General features: G+C 44.1%; 1 protein-coding gene across 8 annotated transcripts in view; it reads left to right on the forward strand.

Moving 5' to 3' along the window:
- Positions 1 to 21,658, forward strand: part of CELF4 (CUGBP Elav-like family member 4) — a 720,771-nt gene that overhangs the window by 650,092 nt on the left and 49,021 nt on the right. For 4 of the 8 annotated variants that reach the window (XM_064438557.1, XM_064438561.1, XM_064438559.1 and 1 more), the window contains exons 8-10: positions 1,992 to 2,141; positions 14,698 to 14,763; positions 16,408 to 16,488. In XM_064438557.1, coding sequence (XP_064294627.1) covers positions 1,992 to 2,141; positions 14,698 to 14,763; positions 16,408 to 16,488 — 297 coding nt within the window. The remainder of the gene's footprint in view (positions 1 to 1,991; positions 2,142 to 14,697; positions 14,764 to 16,407; positions 16,489 to 21,658) is intronic. The other 4 variants (XM_064438558.1, XM_064438563.1, XM_064438560.1 and 1 more) reach the window with 1 other exon arrangement.

Here is a 21,658-nt window from a genome sequence, read left to right on the forward strand (position 1 = left end):
GCTCCCCATCAAAAGTCAGGTTTATCTCACACAACAGTCCATAAATGTGAAGCAATTAAATTGAGATCTCTCAAAGTTTGGTTCAAGTTTTTAATTTCTCCCATCATTGGTATAATGTGGGTGAAAAGCAGGTCTCCAGTGGGCCTGCCACCCTGTTAACTGCACAGAGGGGCTAGAAATGAAATTCATTTAGGCTTCCTTTCTTCCTTCTCTTCTCCCTCCCTCCCTCCATGTTGTAAATCTGCACCTGGTGTAGCTGCAGCAAGAGATCTCAAACCAGGGATGAAATCCACAACTGGCATGCACCATTGCCATTTGTTCTCTGTAGTGGCACTATGCCAGTTTTACTCCAATTGCAGATCTGACCTCTCCAGGGGGGTTCTTTATAAGAAGAAAATTAAAGAATTGCGATGAATATGCCTACACTTCCTTAGACATGCACAAAATAGCAAGCACAAATCCCTTGCTGCAATTTTAGAAAAAAATACTTACATTGTCTATGCAAATAAAGGAGAGATCCAGAAAAGCCACTGAAATTTTAACTAGCCTTTGTGATTTACAAGCTGACAGCATATGCTAGGAGCATTGCCTTTGGACTTCCGTTGCCACTGCTGGCTCTCTGTACCTCCACAGAGGACATTTTTAAAGGCCAACACCATTTAAATAGGCAAAAGGGAAGCAGCAGCTTGTCTGCTCAGGATATAAGAAAAGAGCTGAAATATTGCCTGTTTTTTGGACTACTCAAATCAGAATATATTAAAACGTTTCATGCATCTGTATTGGCTTTCTTAAAGCACCAACACAGAATTAAGAAGTTGTTAAAGTGTGTTATTGGACTAACCCATCACAGAATGCTTCTAAGGTGAAGAAAATTTCTGCAATTGGTTTAAAAAAAAGAGGTTACTGCAAAAATGGTGCTTTCAATCAGTAGTATACCGTGACACAGGAAGATACTGCTGAAGATAAGATAGTTTAACTTCCCACTCACTTCTAGCAAGAGAAAAATATTATTTCATACTTATTGAAAACTCATTTTTGGTCCTCAAAAACACCCTAAATATTTTGCAGGAAGCACAGACTGCCCAGTCATTTTAAACATACATAGGAGCAGACAACAAAGTAGCAGAGGGATTAAATTCTCCCCTCAGAAATTTAAGAATTCTGGACCAGTGTCTGACAGGATCCCACCAAAAACATAAAGATCAAATTGTTCTTCTGAAATAGCAGCATTACAGTGCCCCACAGGATTCATCTAGGAAGAAGGGGAGAAGAATGACTGCATGAAAGAAACAAATCTAGCTCAAATTTTGCCCCTGCTGAGTGGGAGATCTCGGCTAAAATCTACAAAGTCAAGTTTGGGCTAAGCAGCTACGCTGAAAAAAAAAGGATCACTGGCTGCCTTTGAGCTACAAATCAACTTGCCAAACCTTTTAAGGATCCCTGGTGCTGAGAAAGTTCAGAATGAGTTTGTACATGAAATTTGTATTCACGAGAGAGTGCAAACAGAGCAGTCCTGGAAATAGGTACGCCCACAAAGATGACATCTCCAAAGAGAAACTGAGAAGTACTGCTGTAGAAAGGTGGGACTGAGCATTTGCTTCTGGTGCTAAATGATATCTGGAAAAGAAATATCTACTCATTTAGCAATTTAAACAGGTAATACTCCAGGGAGAAAGTTGAGGAAGAAGGGTGATATTTCTATAGCTTTCTATTGCTTGATGTTGGCTGTGGATCTAGTATAGAGACCGTGATCACGAAGCAAAAGATTCATTCTGTTGAAGAAAGTCTTGCAAGCCTTTCTTAAATGCTTTACATACAGAGGAGCAATGGCAAGCAGTCCCTTTCTTTGCACAACAGCTTGGGAGATTTTTCATTTCTTGGATTATCAGGATTCTGTGTGGTGGTCGCAGCTGTTGTGTGAGGAATTTTCTCCTTGTAGTTTTTGCTTTCAGTACTCACTGGCTCTGTTTTTGTGTCCTCCCCACTTGCAGGTGGAAGCACGCCTCCTGGCATAACTGCACCAGCTGTGCCTAGCATCCCATCTCCAATTGGGGTGAATGGTTTCACTGGCCTCCCGCCCCAGGCTAATGGGCAGCCCGCCGCAGAAGCCGTGTTTGCTAATGGCATCCACCCTTACCCAGGTAAGCCAGAACAGTGCTGTGCCCACAACCTGCTCCTTCAGTCTTAGGGAGATTGTCCACATCTATAGGCTTTGTCTAGCATGGGAACACCTCAGGAGGCTTATACCGCACGCCACCAGGTCTCACTCACACATCAGGGTAGTTAGTCTTATCCAGCTACAGTTGTTATGTACTTCAAGTTCGATGGTAGACATCAGGGCCATGTTGGAGGTACAAAATTTTTATGCTGAAGAATTATGCTGAGTGCTCATCTGTTGGATGGCTTCTCTGGTGAATACAGTCAAGACACCCAGCGTGTTTTGCTTTAACTAAAATTTGATTTGAGGTCTGACCAGTTCATGCTAGCAGATCTCCTAGGGTCTTGCTCCTGGCTGGCCTTAAAGGAGCTGTGCTAAGCCTGTTTGTATCTCCTAGCACCCACCAATGGTACCTTCTGCTGGGATTCTCTTGCAACCAGATGGCTCTGGTCCAGAGCATCCGCACGGCTGCTGACCCAAACTGCTCCATGGCTCAGACCATGTGTGCAGGCAGCAGGTGTTGGTCCCCGATATGCTCACTGCATCTAGACCCTGTTGCCTTACCAGGCCCGGAGGCTGAAGCTCCTTTAATATAGCCACAAAACTGGCTCTCATTCACCCTTTTATGGCACACCACCAGAGAACTGCTGCTGGGATTCAGACTGTGACAGCTCAACGGATGCCAGCACTGAAGGAGTGATTTTGCAAACCTTGGCAGTCAGGGATGAATGAGGGAGGTTAGAGGATACATGCCATCCTCTATACCTCTACTTACAAATATATAGACACTCTGAAGCTGTAATCACCAAGAACTCAGGAGTTTACCAGTCCTTAATGCACATCTAAACTTTTTCAGCATCATCAAGAATTGAGATAGCCTTGTCCTCCAAGTTGTACTTCTCCTGGGAAGGCATTCCTTACCATTGCTGTACATGTATTAGTAACAATCATAACAACAAAAATCTAGGTATTTTACCCTGGGGCACCCATAGATTGATCTAGTCTGTCAGGAAATCAAACACTGAGTCAGATGCTCCAGCCAAAAATCCCACAAAACCCCTAAGAAAAAAAAATTATTTCAATCTCAGCCAGTCCTGAAAATTCAGAAGATTCAACACACCACAGAGAACTTTTATGAGCTATAAGGAAAAATATCACATAACATAGAAACACAAAAGTCTTACCTATTTACAGGTCAGACTATTCCACTGAAAAAAAAAATGCCCTATGAATACAACAAAGGAAAACCTAGAAATAGCAAGGGTTGAAAAATAATTATCATCCTCCACATACACACGTTGTAAATATCTAGCCATGAGTTCAGCTTTAAGCGGAATTGAAATCAAGGGGCTTACTGTGCTACAAGTTAGATGCATACATATGTTTGTAGCAGCTTAGAGGGATGGGGAGCTCTTGGAGGCTTACAGACGCATCAGAAGATTGCAGGGAGCCCTTAGTATGCTCAGTGAGCTCAACCACAGCACCAAGAAAGCACTCTATCTTTAAGGTTGTATAAATATAGCCATCTGTTCAACTATCCATCTAAGTGACTACCTGTTTGCGAGCCTATCATCTGTTTATTCATCCATTTCTATGTCTATCTTTTTTTCTGGTTTATCTAGATCCTTGTAGCTAATCTTCCATTATCCATTGCTGCAGAGAAAAGATGATCTTTCTAGATGAATCCTAATGACTTGAGCTTTTGTTACTATCTCCAACTACCCCCCTAATTAAAGAAAGCTTCCAGTTAGGTATTTCATCTATGATTATATAATAGTTGATGTCCTTAATCTGATTCCGAGTTCTGGAAAGACTTGCTCAGCCAGCAATTCACAGTAAGTCCATGCACAGACACCAACAGCCTAACACACTGAAAAGTGACAGTCATCTTTGATCCACTCTGCTGCAGGCAGAGAAGCTCCTTTCTGCTGGTAAAGCTGACATCCAAATAGTCTGCTTCGTGCAAAAGTTGCATTTATCTTGGTGTCTTCAGCTTCTCGGTGCTCAGCTTCCCCATAGCTTAGTGACTTCTTAAGTTATGGCAGAGGTGTAAAGGGACCAGTGACAAGCCAAACCCTCACCTCCCATTTTATTTCTGCCTGTCCCTGCTAGCAATGAAAGTCCCAACAAACAAGCCCCTTTGCAGCAGTTTGGGTGTAGGACACATCATGTGTTTGCCCTGTCTTATTCTTTTCCTTCTCATGAGCATTTATGCACTCTCCAAAACTTTACTCCTTGCCACAGGCTTTGTTGAGGCCTGGAGCTTAGCAGCATTAATAAAAAGGATTAGACATTTATATGGGTAATGAGAACATCCACAGCCATATTAGACTGGATGAAAATGTAGAAAAGACACAAACCTTCATGCTTTATGATATAAGCCAGCCACTAATTGCTTGGTGTTAGAAAGAAATTTTCATCACTGGGCAGCTTATTCCACCATTGTTCACAAAGGGATTTTTTGCACTTTGTAGCATTTGTTACTGGCACTGCCTTGTGGTTCTGCATGTCTGTGTTTCTAAATGCGAGGGTAAAAATAAAATATTAAAGCTGAGCATGCAATTGCACTTACATTATAGATAAGAAAAGAAAAGCCCACTCCCTATCCAAAGTCAGCATCTTCCAAACAACTTTCTTTTATGGTATCTCTCTCATTCTGAAAGTGGCTAGTAGTGCTGCAGTATTATGTACATAACCACAGTCTTGCTGTGATTATGACTTGCCATATATTGTTTAAAGCCTGAGTTTTGCTCTCAGAAACTCTTTCATACTCCACAAAAACCCAAATGTCAGTTCACACCATCATATCCTGTAACAAAATGTTCTTTGTTGCCTGAAAACAACCAAGTAGGACAATCAAAATCTGTAGATGCATGATATCCACATCATTGAGATCCAAATAAATCCCATTAATTGTGCAGTTTGTCTACACGTCCACCTTCATGTCTAGCTAAAATATTTTTGATGCTGCATCTAAATAGCTCCAGAACTGCACAGTCTTTGCACTATAAAACCAGGTCCATATCATGTAATTGTATTTACTCTGTAGTTTCACTCTTCCTTTCTCTCTTTGCTTGTGCTCTTTTTTTAAGATTCCTTTTGTCCAGAGTAGGAAGACATAGAGTATCATTTGAGTCAGACTACTGAACTATTCATGGCTTTGGAGCAAAGGCAAGAGTAGGTCAAAAGTCCCTACTCACCAGGTCTCTGATGAGAGCCCCAGTCCCTGCAGGAATTAGCTTTTTCTGTGGCTCTGGCCAGGCTATGGATCCATGCAGTAGCACTAGAAAGCCATTCCCTGCAGGCATACTCTTTGCAAACCATGCTCTCACCTTCTCCAAGCTCAGCCAGTACATAATGCCTCACAGTGCACTTTTTGGCATGGACAGAATAACAAGGGAGTAAATATTTCCCCTTCCCCTAGCCTGAGCCCCTTTGGAGATCTGACCTTTTTGTGTATTAATGCCTGCCCTTTAATCTTTCAGCTTGCAGAGCTATTGAACATGGCAATGTGTCACAACAAATAGTGGGGACAAAGAGCATAATCTGTTGTGCCATGATCTTGTGAGTCATTTTGCAGCAGCACAAGAGCATTTGCCATTTCCACATTAGCCATAGGGATTACACTCTTCTGCCAAAGCTTCTTAGCCACCTAGAGCCCAGTGTCTCTCTTGTAACAGTGTGTGATGTATAATAACAGTGGAGACCATCTGCACTGGCTTCTGCTGTGTCTCACACCATCAGCACTCGGCTCTCTGGTAATAGGTCCTGCCCTACTGGATTGCATTGTGAGGGACATGGTCAAAATGCCCACAACAAAAATAAAGCCTCCTTGGGAAGAGAGGGGGAGGGAGAGATAAGAAATGGGGAAAGCAAAGGGCAGCAAACAAGGGAGAGAAGAGATTGGCTGTAAAAGGGTCAGTGAAATCAGGGAACAGGACAGAGGTATAGAGCAGAGCCCCCAGTAAAGAGTGAGGACTGCTGTGTGGTCTTCTGCCCAGTGATGTGCCCAGGAAGAAGCAGAAATATACCTCATAGAGTCCAACAGCTGGCAAATAAACTTACTCTTCCTGGACCAAGAGCTATCCAGCTTGACCACAGCCAGGGTTGGATCCAGTGGTATAGCAGCTTTGTGGACCCTCAGATGGGGAATGCTTTCCAGGATGCTGCATTCTTCAGTGCATTTAGTCTGGGCTTAGGTTGCTGAGGTAAACAAAAGCAAAGTTCCCTTGGTTGCTCAAGGAACGTTAAAAACGTTGTCTTATTTACTCTTCTCAGACATACAGTGGTTCTGTTTCTGGCTGCCCACCACTGACAGGATTAGCTCTACCTGTCCTCTCTGCAGACACAGCAGAGGTCCCCCCACTCCCCTTTGTGGGTACACCTCGGCTAGCAAGACTGCAAGTTCCAATTCATACCCTATTTGGGGTCTAGCCCTCTCCAGTGAGGACTACCTGTCAGTAAGAATGGGCAGCCAAGCCTTTATGCCCACATGTTTCCAAGTCACCACTGAGACTGGCAGTAAAGGTGCCCCCCACAGTGAATTCCTGTGCTGTAGAAACTCATGTCTTAGGAACTGAACTGAGACAATCAATTCATTTTCTATGGTTCAACAAAAAGCTATCAGGCAATAACCAATTTCACCTATTGCCAGCAGAGACAGGATTCAAACTCCAACTGTAATTATTATCATTACCCAAGATAATTTTGTAGGGGAGGAGTTGCCAGCATGATAGTATGACAGCCTTATCTATTAGCTTGTCAATTAGCTAGCAGCACTGCTGATGGGCAGACTGCTGCTCTGGACCAGTCAGTCCAGGAGCAGTCCTGATCACAACACAGACCATCCAGTGGCTTTGGGCAAGATCACAGCTTCACTTGTGCAGTCAGAGAAAGGGACTGACTTCACAGAATCACAGAATCACAGAATCCCAGGTTGGAAGGGACCTCAGGGATCATCTAGTCCAACCTTTCTAGGAAGAGCAGAGTCTAAACAAGATGGCCCAGCTCCCTGTCCAGACGACCCTTGAAGGTGTCCAACATGGCCGAGTCAACCCCTTCCCTGGGGAGATTATTCCAACGGGTGACAGTCCTCACTGTGAAAAATTTCCCTCTGGTGTCCAATCGGAATCTCCCCAAGAGCAATTTGTGTCCATTCCCCCTTGTCCTCTCCATGTGACACTGCGTAAAAAGGGAGTCTCCATCTTCTTTGTAGCTGCCCCTTAAGTACTGGTACCTGGTGATGAGATCCCCTCTGAGCCTCCTTTTCTCAAGGCTGAACAAACCCAGCTCTCCCAGCCTATCCTCGTGTGGGAGGCTTCCCAGTCCTCTGATCATCCTGGTGGCCCTTCTCTGGACCCCTTCCAGCCTGTCCGCATCCTTTTTGTATAGAGGGGACTTCCCCAGCCCCATTGTCAACCCTGACATTTCAGTCCTGAAAGATGTCAGACAAGAAGAGTTTAGAAAGAAGATGAATCAGGAGAACAGAAAAAGAGTGACTTGCCTGACCCTGTAGAAGGTCCTGGATGAAAACCAAGACCCACAGTATTCAGTCCAGATGTACACCATGCCCTAGAAACATACCTGGCTCAGTGGCCCCAAGGCTAAGTTACTTACTACAGGAAATCTTTGGCTGTGGTGTGTTTGCCCACCCTAAATCTCTGGGTGAGAGCTTTCCTGGTCATATTTTGTATCAGCAGTTCTGAAACTGCAATAGTGAGCAGCTGAAACATCATTATGACTAGGAAGCTTTTATTTGACCCATTTGTAACAATCTGCCACGTGCCATAAACCACGCTTTACCGGTAAAATAAATAAGTGAAGGAATGCACTCATTAAAAATATAATAACAAGTTGCCATCTTCAATTGTAGTCTAAGCTACTTTAATGATGCCATGTAGTTCCAATGATCATGCTGCAGCCATAATGAATGAGGTTGTTTAAGGCAGTTGTGGGAGCCTTTCCAGAGCCAAAGTGTTTTCTCCTCTGATCTGGAAGAAGGTGTAAATACAAATCAGGCTCTGTGTTGACATTTTCAGAGGCACCTAAGTGCCTTATTTTCAAAGGTGAAAATAAGCTTAAACTAAGCTTCCCAAAAATATGGAGTTAAGTGCCTTAATGGCTTTTAAAACCTGACCCTGACTTATGTGTTTGCGGCCTTAGGCAGGGAGGGAAGCCTGGTCCTAAGTCTGCTGTTGTATTAGTAGTACGTCACTTGGCCAGCTACCTCCAACTCTCCGACATTTCTGAGTTTTCTGTGTCTTTCTTGCTTTGTTCACTGGAAGTTCTTAATTTCCAGACACGACTCCTATCACGTGTTTGCACAGCACCCATCGCAGCAGGGGCCTGATTAGGGATGGAGCTTGGAGGTAGGGCTATTAAAAAAATAATGAAGATAATCCTGATTTCCAGGGATGAACTACATGAATTTTATAGCAAGCCCATATGTTGTCCCAAGCAAGCATCTACAATACCTGAGGATGCTACTGAAAGGGCTCTTCCATCAGAATGGAGCAGAGGGCACAGATGCCCTCTGGCTCCTTTGATGTGTAGGGGAAGGGACAGAGGAACAATATGTCTTTGAGTGGTGTCCAGCCCCTAAATGGTGAAGCAAGACTATAAAACACAGGATCAGTCTCTGTTTTCTGCCGGATCAGCACATTCTTTCTGTTATTGCAGTTATTGTTGTGTCTGAATACCTAATTAATTACAACAGTAAACGCTGGCTTCTTTAATCACAGCATCAGCTGTCCTAATCAATCTTAATAATATGGAATCTGTACTATGGCACCCATGAATTTTAATCTACATAAATTTCTTAAGACCTCTTGCAAGCTTGTTGTACGAAATGATATAATTATGGATATAGATTAGGGCTGTAGAGAGTGATTTAAATTGGATTTAAGGAGAAGGTGAATAGAGCCCTCCCACATATTTATTTATTTATTTATTTTAATCCTGGCCTTCACATAGATTTTTTTTTTTTGCTATCATTATTTTATATCTCCTCCATCATCTGAACAGTGGTGTCTATCTTTGATTGTCCTCCTCTCCCATCCACCTTCCCAGAGGTGAGAATGTCCAAGCTGCACTCCAGGGAGAGGTGTAAAATACCTCCAGGACAGTGAGAGGAATGAATAAGTGGGGCAGACCACAAAACTGTGGATCTGGGTGATAACACCTTCTTGTAGATCTGTGCAGGGAACAGTGCAGCAATATGGAGTGAAGCAGGAGGAAAAAAGCATGTCTGTCAGTAGTCAGAAGCAGGGGATATCATATCAGTGTAAGGTTTGCTGACTCCTTCCACCACAGTGAAATCCCAAGGTGTCTTAGGGGCCCAACATGTGTCAGACCTTGGTTTTGTCAGAATCACTGGACCCCTCTGATTTCAGAAAGCAGATATCCTTGGCTTTCTCCTACCCCGAGCTGAGACAGGGACACGGTCCCATACCCCACTGAGGGGGTTGGAGGTCCCCCTTTTGATGGCTTAAGCAGTAACCGCCATCCTCTTCCCTCACCCCCTCTACTGTCTTCAGTGCAGCTCCTCCTGATTTACACCTCTGACTATCACATCAGACTTTAGCCCTCTGTCCCCTACAACTGTTTTCACCTGGGGCATGTATATAACAGCTCCTCTTGGCCAGACTCTGTAGCCAGGTTACTGGCATCTCAGGAGGCATTCTTTATAGAACACCACTTAAACCGATCTTATTTATTTTTAACAACATGCTTCATTCTGCCACTTCCATCCTTTCATTCTCTGACAAAAGCTAAATGTCGGGCCTAACACAAGCTGAACACCCCTTTAAGAGCTGGATTTCAATCTAGAGATATATCAGTAGTAAGAAAGCTTCCTGGTGTTAATTTTAAAGCACTGGTATTTCATGCTGACTTGGGAAATCATCCTCGGTTTTTGGCATCAGGCAGAGGATTCAGAAAGTGACATTAACGGATCTACTTTCTTTGAAGGACTTGGGAGTCATTTCTTGACTTCTGCCTAATGAATAAGTGCTGCCTTCGTTAAATTTATATTTATGGCCATATAGTAGGTCATTGGCTTGTTTTATGTCTCCAGGTTTATGGAAGGTTATCTGCCATGGTCACCTTGTGGCATCTTGGCCAGGATTGTCTCACAAAGAGACAATTGTATCTGAGCAGGATTTTTCCCATGGAGATATGGAAATGACCGAATTAATATAGAAGCAATGTCCAGGGATAAGGTTCTTGTCCTGAGCTGCCAACTGAAGTTACTATTAGTATCTGTTTTCACACTACACCTTTAGTTTTCCCTGGCAAGGCCAGATCCTCAGCCTCTGTAAAGCAGCAAGGGTCCATGAACTTCAGCAGGGCTGACATGATTGATAGTTGTCCTCTGGCCTTTCAGGAGCCTCTCTGCTTCTTTCCTTTCACCAGCTGGTCATCAGTGTGTGCATTACATCACATTTAATGTCTTAAATGTCTGTACATTGGACATAAGATCTGCAGGAGTCTGACCATAGGGAAAGCTATTTCAAATATTATCTATGGGCACAATTGCACAGTCAGTCACCAGAACATTCAAGGTCTTTTGATGATGTTACAACTTAGAGACATGCTAGTTCTCATCCAAAAGCCCCTTTAAGGTGCTTTATGATATCCATGTCCCTCATCTAGTGTCTCTTATACCCTTATAGCTCTTTCCAGCCCTTACTCAGCTACTTAGCTTCCGTGCCACAGGGAGCTTACACCCTGGCACAGACAGCATGCAGAGGAGCTAAGGTTTCTTCCCAGCCCTGCATGCTTTTGTTCAACTAATCTTTGCAGTAACAGAAAAGACTGGCCAGGTGGATGAGGAGAAAGGTGGATGAGGAGAAAAGGTGTATGAGACAGGGTAACTCTCCTACCCTAGTGCAGCATGATATATGTGAAGGCCACAGGGCTGCACACCCTATAAAGTTATGTGTATCTTATGGAGGAATAAAGCAACCTTCCCTCAGGGTCTCCTTGTGTTGAGGCACAGAAACAATTCATGCCTTCCCATCACTTTGAATTTTAGCACATGGTGTGCTCCAGCCTACAGTCACACATAACCCCTGGGACAGGTTGGCTCTGGATGGTCAGCCCCTTGTACATCTGAGCCCTTGCTGAAATTCTCATGGGTCATTAGAATGTAAGAGGGCTGTCACTTTGCTGAACACAGAATGGCCACAACTTCCTCAAATGTCTAATCTGTGTCTTGAGATTTCTGGATCGATACCAGCCATTGGCTTCATCCATACTACAACTGGAAGCACAGGCAGTTATGCTTTTCACTAGGTTTAATTCATCTAGTGGAGTAGGCAGCAGCATGAAGATACACTCATGGCTGCCCAAGCTACCTTGGCTTTTTGTTGAGTTACCCAGCCAGCCCTGGAGTCTGTGCCCCTACATCTTCATAGTCTGTGTTGGCCAGCATGGATACACCCACTGTACTGAAGTCACATCTTCATTTCCTGAGTAAACACACTATTCAATCTAAGGAAGACAAGTTCTTCAGTGACCTAAAGTCATCACTTTTGGTTTTAAGAGATGCCAAGTTAAATTCCTGCAAGTGGTGACTTGCCACCACTGCTTTTCCCCAAGAGCCAAGGTAGTGTGTGAGGCAGTGAATAAAGCACAAAACTTCAAGCCAGTGGTTGTTGCCTCCTTATGGTGCCTAGTACTACAGCCCAGGGATGCTTTCAACTCACTACTTTTCAAAAGTGTCCGGGGATGGTTAGGCCAGTGTTATGGTCCTCTGTGTTAGACCAGGCACCTTGCATCTTCTTTACCTATGAGTAAGTGATTTCTAGCTTGGTGCAAAGCTGACTGAAATCAGGGGAGAGTGTCTTCCCACTGGCTTGGATGTGCTGTGAGCCAGGAGGAAATTACCTGTGTGATCTGGGGCACAAGGCAGCCTCCTGAGAAAGAAACACCTGATTAGATACTACCCTTGCTGACAAGTTGTAAAGACTCAGAAAAATAATGAACTCTAAAAGCTTTCTGTTGGAGCAAAAAAAGCTGCATTTAAAGGGTTGTTCCAAACCCTCTAAATAAAGCATTTGTCCAGTTTTAATATTTAATCTTAGAGGTGAACCATGATTTTCAGTGTATATTTCCTAAGCAGAACGTCTTAGTTACAATGGGCAGAGTATGGCCCCAAAGGCAGGCAAGATATCCACAGACAGGGTGAGGAGAGCAGCTCGGCAGTGAGCTGTATGGTCCTGTTCAGGACATAGACTCAGCTATAACTGGGAGAGTGGGCAGTTCCCGTGTGTGTCCAGCTAAGGCAAAGAATATAGGAAAGAATGACAGTCAGACAGGTACCGCTCAGTGGCTTCTCCCGTATCAATGAAGACACAGTCATTGCTAACTGTCAACATGCCAGACAAAGAATAAGCATGCCACAGCTGGAGAGGAAGGAAATGCTGTGAGTGTAGCTCCTGAGCGGTGGAGACAATTTCTTCTAGCTCTATAAACAGATGAGCGCAACCAAGGTAGGGCAGTTGCCTTTGGGGCAGACATGGTAGATCATCTCCTTTACTGCAGACTGTAAAGCCATAGCTGTCTTATAAAGATTTTCTCCTTTTACCACATGTTCCCTCACCTTCCTCAGGAGATATCTTCTACCTGACAGGACTTGGTCATCTTAGACATTCCAAGTTATTTATGATCCATTCTCCCAAAGGGGTACATAACTGAGGTATCACTCAACCTTTCATAGCTGTTCAGTTTTCTTCTGGAGCAACATGCTCAACATTCTGTTTTTAGAGGAAAACAGTTTTGAGCAGAGGTTAAAAAGAACAGACTTTAGTTGCTTCCTTCTTCAAGAAGGCAGAAATAAGTGGAAACAGTTTTTATATTTTCTAAGCATTTCCTCCAGTTTCATGGATCATCTAATCTTTAATAACGCAGCTTTTCATCTCTACTGTGCCTGCCACCGATCTTCCGGAGGTTTTGATGTGTTCTTCTCACACCCCTTTTCAAGGGGTGAAAATCCTTACACTAGGACAGTGCTTTCCCATTTCACATATGCACATATTGAGGGACCTGCCAAAAGTCATCTAGGGAATCAACAAAAACACTTCTAACCTAAGACTGCAGCCCCAATTATTTCTTCCTTTGATGACCCCATCTTCAAAATTCTTCTGATCCAGTAATGGCCATAATGAACAGGAGCCTCCAAGCCTTAGCCAGCTAGTTGGGTTTGCCCCTCAAAGTTTGGTCTTCTCACCATTGCTCCTTGTACTTTGGGAGATAAGTGCAAGGCTTTGCAAGCTTCCATCATGATCAATGATGATCTTTGAAGTTAAGGTTGAAGCTGATATTTACATTTGTAAGAAAACACTTTGTCCATGTTCCTTGGTTCTATAACACTCACGTTTGCCAACCTCCCCCACTCTTTGGCATACAGTCAGTGTCTCTCCTTGGGTAGGTCAACGGCACTAGATTTCCTTCTAAGAGGTCCACACCTTTGCAGCCTCCAAGCTTCTGCCTCCAGGCACACCTCCGTGCTTGAAAGAAGGAAGAAGATGGGATGGAGGGGGGAAAGTGGCAGCTCCCTAAGGGATCATCCTACAAGTACAAAGCCAGAGGGACTTTGTAAATGTAGAACTGTGCAGCACCAATAAATACAAATTAAACTCATAACAAGAAGTGAAATATTAGGGCCAAGGTGACATTTGGACTGGAGGTTCAGCCAAGCTTTGCTTTAAATATTTTATTGCTGCAGATAAAGAAAGAGCTTATCCAACACGTTTCTCTTGTGTTCTTTTTTTCTCTCCCTAACAACCAAAGGGGAAAAGGAAAAAAATACCTTAACTAGCTTTGGTTGTATTTGAGCTAGACTTCAAAGTTTCACAAAAATAAACAGTTTTAGGGGGGAGGAATGCACACTTGTAAAGAGAGAAAATGCACTTTGAAGCCAGCAAGGGACTGCATGCCTTATGCAGAGATTCACAGCATCCTCCCTGGAGCAGACAAGCAGTGTCCCCCTCCCCTGCAAGCAGCATCTCCTCTCACACAGGGGACTGCCTGGCAGCAACGTGGTCCTTCAAAGGGCTGTTGGGATGGCAGGAGCCACTGCTTTGTTCTCTTCTCCTTCCTCCTGCTATGCCCCTGTTGTTTTCTGCTCTGATTGAAAGTTTCATGCAACTGTAGCTGTCACAGATCTGAGTTTGCACAGCACATAGCACAGTGTCAGTCCTGGTTTAAGATGAGGGCTTTTTTGGGTTGATTACTGAAATGCAAAAATCCGCAAATCAAAGATTGACTACATGATTTAAGCCTGGGAAAGGAAGGGAGAGGTTTGCTTGCCCTCTCCTCCAAAGTCTCACAGGGTGACAGCAGGAGGACAGAGCCCTCCTGGCCATCATGGGGGCTCTGTGCAGTCCTGTCTGTAGGGAGAGCAAGCTGCTCCTCTTCTGGGACCTTCCACCCCTGGGTCTGTTTGTCTCACACCATATATTGATGAGAGAAGAGAGGGAGAGAGTGCCTGTCATGTTTTAACCCCTTAATTCCTTCTCTGTCTTCTGTCTCCACAGCACAGAGCCCCACTGCAGCAGATCCCTTGCAGCAAGCCTACGCTGGAGTGCAGCAGTATGCAGGTCGTTAGTATTAACACTTTCTCCCAATAAACCTTTCTCTTCTCTAAAGCCTTTAATCTCTGAACACACCTCAGGGGTTGGGGGGAGGGAGGTGTTTGATGGTACGGGGGCAAGCTGGGTGCCACAGACTCTCAGGTTAAATTTGCACTTCTTGTGAAAACAAACATAAAGCCCAGGGTCTTCTCTCCCTAGGGAGGCAACCCTCCTCCTTTTTCCAAGGAAAAGACTCCCACTGACCTGTGCCTTGGTACAGCTTCATTGCTGAGTCCAGATCCAGTCTGCTTAGCACAGTGCACAAGTGCAAAATCAGAGCACTGTCTAAAACAGGAATCCCGAGTGCTGCAGTGAGGAGGGGAGATGGACAACCAGACCCTGCAGAGACTGGCAGGGTGTCTTACATCTGTGCATATCCATATTTTATGGTATTTTACACTGGCCTTACCCCAGTTAGTTAATTTGAGGCTTGCTTAGGAGATACACAGATGTACTACTGGTTTCCTGGCAGCTTTCTCCATGGCTCCCAATGGGTTAGCCTACACTCATATCACCCTCTATGCTGAGCAGCTCCTTTCCAGTTGATGGACTGACACCAGTCAAAGTGACCTGGTGCAGACCATGACCCTGCCGTGTTCAGCCTCCCTTTGCGAGGTTTCCATGGCCAACGTTGTGAGGAAGCTGCCACCCCAAAGTCATTATTTCCTGTGGTAACTGGAGCAATCATGGGCTCCTGCTGAAGAATGGCTATAATCTCATGTCAGCGCTGTATCTGGAAACTTAATTTAATTCTCCATGTAGGGCTTCATTTGCCGGTGTTTTAGCTATTGTCATTTATTGCTTGTGAGGTTTGATAGATGGGAAGCAGCTCAACCCTTTGAGCTGTTAATTAACCCCTCTGCACACACATGGCCCCTATCCCTCTCTCTCTGGGCTCACAGACGACCCATACTCTGTATTTTTAGCAGCAAGGCACATCATCTACCATCTGTGGTACTGAGTGGCTCCCCTTGTCTGCTTGGTGGGGGAGCTGAGGTGGGGAAAATTGTTTAATTGCTGCACACTCTTTCCACTGTGTTTATGTGACAGAGAGGAAGTCTCTACAGACATGAAAGAAAATGTATATCTGACAGTGTATGTGCAACTCTGCCTATACAGTGTGCTCACACAAAGGTTAGAGTAAGGGAGGAAACACACGTGTGAACTGTTTTTATGAGAGTATGAATTAATCAGGGTGCAAAAGAGATTACACAGGGAAAAAATGTGTGTGTGTGCATGCGCTCTGTGCGTGGCTGTCAGCATGGGCATCAGCGCGCTGAGCTTGTGAATGAATGAGTTTGTGGTGCCATCTGGGATGGTTATGCATCTCTGCTGGGAAGGATCTCAGTGGTGACCCCCATTTACACCACATAGCTGTCCCCAGTGTTACTGCTGACAAAGCTGAAGGGAGGGTGGGTGCTCAGGGCCATCTGCACTGTGTGGAACATGACTGTCGTTCTTCCGCCACATCTCAGGCTGCATGAGATGGCCTTTCCCAGAGCCAAAATGCAGGGGTAAAGCCCACCTCCAGCTTGGTAGGATGGAGTAAAAGCTCCTTGCTTCCCAGCACTGAAATCTGTCCCTCTTTCTTCTCTCTCTTTCTCTCCCCTATAGCTGCTTATCCTGCTGCTTATGGCCAGATTAGCCAAGCGTTCCCACAGCCACCTCCTATGATCCCACAGCAACAGAGAGAAGGTGAGTAAATGGGCTGTCCTCCTTTCTGGTCCACTCCATCTCTACCACATTGGTTCTCCTCCACATACATGAAGAGAGTACCCATTAAACACCCAGTTGCTTTGGATCCCAGATCCACTGAGTCTTTTGTCAATTTCCATATGTGGCATGGCATCATTGGCACTAACAGTGATATGTGGGAACATCCTCATGGGGAGTCACTGCTGAGATCTCCTCTGTCCACAGGAAAGGAAGCATGCTGATATGCAAGGACCATGGAAAGACCTGCTAGCAATGTAGGCAGCAATGTCCAAGGGGGGTCTGTGTTAAAGACAAGCAAAAGAATGTGGATAAAAATGCAGTTGCATTGGAATAGAGTTTAGTAGGTGATGAAGCACTGGTGGCCCTTCATTAGAAGCCAGTAACGTGATTTCAGACACTTGCTATTTAGAGAATGAGGTCCTGTTATTTAGACTAGCTGGTCTAGTCCTTTCCACTGATAACCTGGAAGCAGAAATCAGCCCTTTTAGAGCACAATCTCTGTATCAGGATGGGATTCACCGTATAGTAAAAGTACATGTTTCTTTACATTGACTCTGAGAGAAACCTGGGTTATCTAGTCTGCAGAACAGGCTGGCTGAACTGGAGGCATTAAAAGTAAGGAGAGGGAATCTCTCACTATTGTATGTAAATGTTTTGTGAGGCAGCCATGCCATGTGACATTCCCTTTACAGTCCATGGGGAGCAGTGGGATCTTCACAGGTAACCCACTCAGGTAGTCCCAACCATCCTCCGGGGAGTCCACTGCTCCCTTTTGACTAGAGGAGGAAACTGCTTGCCTAAGTGAGGCATTTAAGTCAGGTGCTTCAGCTTAGTGTAGAGGTCTTAATTTTAAATAATTACATTTCAACTTTTATCCTCTGTTAGATCACTAATTCAGATATATTCTATGTTATACGTGTTATTATATATATATAATGACATTTAATATTTTAATATAGTGTAACAGTCAGAATGAAATGAATCAAGATTACATTATCAAACTAAAACATTCTGATGGCCTAGAACTACTTTGGGGGAGAAATCTCATTTTGCAAGAAAATTAGAAATGTCGGCATTTCGATCTAATTTGGAATTAATTTTTTTCTGATGTCAGAATTTCCTGGGGAACACAACTTCCAGCTCCTGATTAGCTCTAGTACACGTCCCTGCTGTGAGAACAGATGCACAGACCTAACGTATCATTACAGAGATGTTTCCCCCATGCTGAAGGACTTTGCTTTTTATTACTTACTGGGGCTAGATTAAGCACAGGACAAAATGGCGAGCAGATCATTGCTCAGCATAGCATTGTGCCAGAAAACATCAGAAGCAAGGGATAGCTTGTGCATACTTTGAAGACCCACTACCCAAAGACCCCTGTTTTCACTAGGCAAGGTGTGTCTCTGTGTGCTGAGGGTGAGTGTCACCCAGTGTTCAAGTTATCTGATAACTTCTCACTCCTTCCTGTAAGCAGCTGGTATTGAGGATGATTGGGGGCCAGATATATGCTATGAACCACCAGTCCAATGCAGGTTGCTTTTCCCAGTGTTGTATGTTTTCCTGCAGTGTTTAGATGCTGTGGCTCTCGCTGCTGCTTGCTAGAGGGAGACACTCTAAGGCACAATGCTCCTTTCTAGCAGAGGGTCAAGACCTTTAAGCATCTCTAACCTTTAACAGGAAAACGCAGCAAGAGGGAACTCTAATAATAATAATGCTGAGTGCTGAGAAGAGTAGTTTATATTTGCAAGGATGTGCACAAACATTGATTCGTTAATGAACCAGCCCTACCACAACAATAACATCGATGATCACATTGTTAATAACAAAGCTGACTCTCCGCTCCCAGATCCCAGTTGGATAACAAGCTCAGAGCGTCTTGGCTGCTTCATCGTTGCTGTAGAGATTAGTCATTACTTCCACATGAGCACTGAGGCTGCCGGCAGCTGACAGGGTGCATAAGGTGGATCAGATCTAAAAGCTAGGGATGAAGTCTTGATTCAGGCCATGCCAACCAGGCAAAACTTGGAGGTAATTTTAGATTTGTATGGTATTACTCATCTTGACGTAGTTTCTGAAACTCAGAAGTATACTTAGATATTAAAATAAAGTGGTGCAGGCTTGTGACTCTCATCTGCCCAGTGCTCAAACATGCTGGGGACTGAATAGCCAGCAGATGCAGAAGAGGCAATGAAATTACAGCCTTTGAGTATTTGTTGTAGGGGTGAGGTGAGCAGCTTACTAAAAGGCTGCAGACTAACTTCATGCAACCTTATGGAACAGTCCATTTTTAATTAGTGTTGGAAGAGCAGTCTAGTTATAGCCTTTCCTTATGACTCTGACTCATGGTGTTGGGGATGCAATGATAGATACCTGATGTCAGCTCAGGTGCATAGAGTTTACTCGTGTTGAGACTGGACACATGGGGATATGTTGGATCTGCTGCTGTCCCCAGGCTAAAGAACTAACAATGAGCTGGAGGGTGAGAAGCATGATTAGAGCAACCCAGGTCCAAGCAAGCCAAATCAACATGGACCCACACAGAGTTCTCTGGCACATGTTCCTGCACCCTCAGTCACAGGTTTTTCCATTATCCAGCATGGTTTGCTGTTAATTTACAAACCATTCTTAAACTGTGTTCTTTAAAACTTTTCTTTCCTTTTTTTGTCTAAATCAAGGCTATCTGTGCTTCCTGTGTATTAATGAACAGAATTATCTGTAACTTAAAACCATTAAACCAAGCCATGGTAGATGTTAGGGTAGAAAACCTTCATTTTCTTCTCATAATGTGTCATGAGGGTGAGATTTTGAGCTCACTTACAGCTGTCTTGAAAGCCGAAATAAAGGGTGCGGTAAATAATTTTATCACTGTGTTCATCCCTGAAATGCCAAGTATACTGATCTCCAATAATCTGTTAACTCAGCCCAAAACAAGACCTTTCTCTCTGACAAGATAGTTGGAGTCTTCACTAAGGTTTTGCCATACCAGCTGTGATCTTCCTCTTATTCCAGTGATCCTGAGTCCTTTAAAACTCATGGCATGTGTGCACTGAGAACTAACTTCACTCTTCATAGCATTCCAAGCTGAAAAACTCATGTCTCTGATTTTTAAAAATATACATGTATATAAGAGGAGGCAGCCATACACATTCTTCCATGGAGTGCCCAGATTAACTTGACTCAGGGAAAAAAACCCACACAGTAGAATGGCTGAGACAGAGAGAGCTTGTTTTGTGAATTCTTTATCAAGGAGTCTAACTATGATAAGTAACTTACAGATAGATGGATTTAACAAGAAATTGCTTGTTAAATTCTAATGACAGAATTTTTGTGTGTGAGGATGGTAAAAAAATCAAACTACCCCAGGATGTTTCTCAGTAGCAAGTGGAGTTTTCAACATTGGAAATTAACAGAACCCTCTGTGGTTGGGAACAGAGTGTGTTTGGCCTTGAATGTCTGAGTTGGTATGTGGAGCCACAGCATGGGTTTCCCAGACAGACACATTTCAGAGCTGAACTGGGCTTCAAGTATGGTCTCTGCTTTTTCACACACTCTCTGATCTCTTCCTCTTGGTCTGAGCAGTGTGACGCAAAGCTGATTTCAAAGTGAACTAAGGGTTATTCTTTCCTTGAGCCCAACCTCTAAACCCAGACTAGATGAAGTCATATGCCTCCTGGTCTGCCTTATGCCTTAGTAGGTGTTTTGAAGCGCACACACAGGCAGAAGAATCCCTACTCATGCACAACACATCCAAGACCCCAGGAAATGCAGCTGGCATTTTTGAAAGAATTTGCCAGTTTTACAGAGCAAACTGCTGGCTCTGGTGATGTCAGTGGGAATTTTGCCACTAATTGCAGCAAAGCCAAGATTTTACCCATTCTATTATAATGCGTATCTTAAATCCCACAGCAGAAGTGCTTTGGGGCACGCTCAGATAAAAGAATGAATTTTTCTCTGCTATTCTGGACCGTGGTCTTCTCCTGGGCAGAATTTTCTCATTTCTAACAGACACCTAAGGGGGTCAGTGTTTGTTTAACACTTTCAGACTGTTTCATATCTAGTTTGTCATGCCAATAACTCCACATTGTGTGAAAATTAACTGCAGCAAGGACTGGAGAAGGGGTACTCGCTCAGTGAGTAGACTAAGGAAGAGGAAGACGGGAGGTGGGAGGAAGATGGAAAAGCTTGGCATGAAATAGGGGAGCCTGACTGTGGGCCACTGAGGTTCAAAAGTAATTTAGCTAAGCAGATGACCGGGTGCCTAATTAGTTAATTATCCCACCATATCACTAGCCCTCCCATTTGGAAGAAACCCTGTTACCATCCTCATGATCTCTAGGAAATGCACAAGATGCAAAGGATCAGCTGTTCCTTCATGACAGTCCTTTTAGCAAATTAGTGGGGAAAACTGTGCTTAGCAAATATTCATTAGGACTTCATTTTCCATTAATCCAAAAGGAAATGTGGAGAGCCTGTGACTTCAATCACGCTGAGGCCCAGGAATTTTAATGAGCTTTAAATGGGCATCTGTCAGAATCCTGACTTCGCCGTACTTCTCCTGCCAGCCAGGGGGATGAGTAATGGCTAATAAAAGGTGGGAGCATCTAGACGAACTCCTCACCCTAACAGGAAAAGCAAAGTTGTAATTTGCTGTGTTATGACACCGTAATTATGCCCTGATGAAGAAAACGAGAGTATTAAAAAACCCTTTCCTTCCCCACACTGTGCCCCAGATGTAAATGGGGGAAAGCTGGCTGAGTCAGGTCACAGGGTTGTAGGCACATGGGCCGGGGGGGAAGGAGGAAACCCTCTAGCCCTCTGTCCTCTTACCCTTGCAACAAGAAGCACACACTGTATCCCCTCTTCTCAACCCCCCTGAGCAAAGCAGAGCTGGAGCTACCCGTTGAGGTCAGTGGAGAGCTGGGCAGCACCTGGAAGTACCTTTGGAAATAAGACCACCAAAAAAACAATCCATGTCTCCTCAAACTATATAGTTTTCGGCTAGTGAACACTGCAAGGGCCTTAAATGTTTGGTTTTTTTTTTTCAACAAAACCACTTGGGCACACCTGTTCTCTTTTGACTTTTGCTCAAGTACAGCAAGCTTAAAAATAAAAGTTACATTGAAAAGTTTCATTCTAGGCTGTTTGACCA

Source organism: Phalacrocorax carbo, chromosome Z (genome assembly GCF_963921805.1).
Source record: "Phalacrocorax carbo chromosome Z, bPhaCar2.1, whole genome shotgun sequence".
NCBI lineage: Eukaryota > Metazoa > Chordata > Aves > Suliformes > Phalacrocoracidae > Phalacrocorax > Phalacrocorax carbo.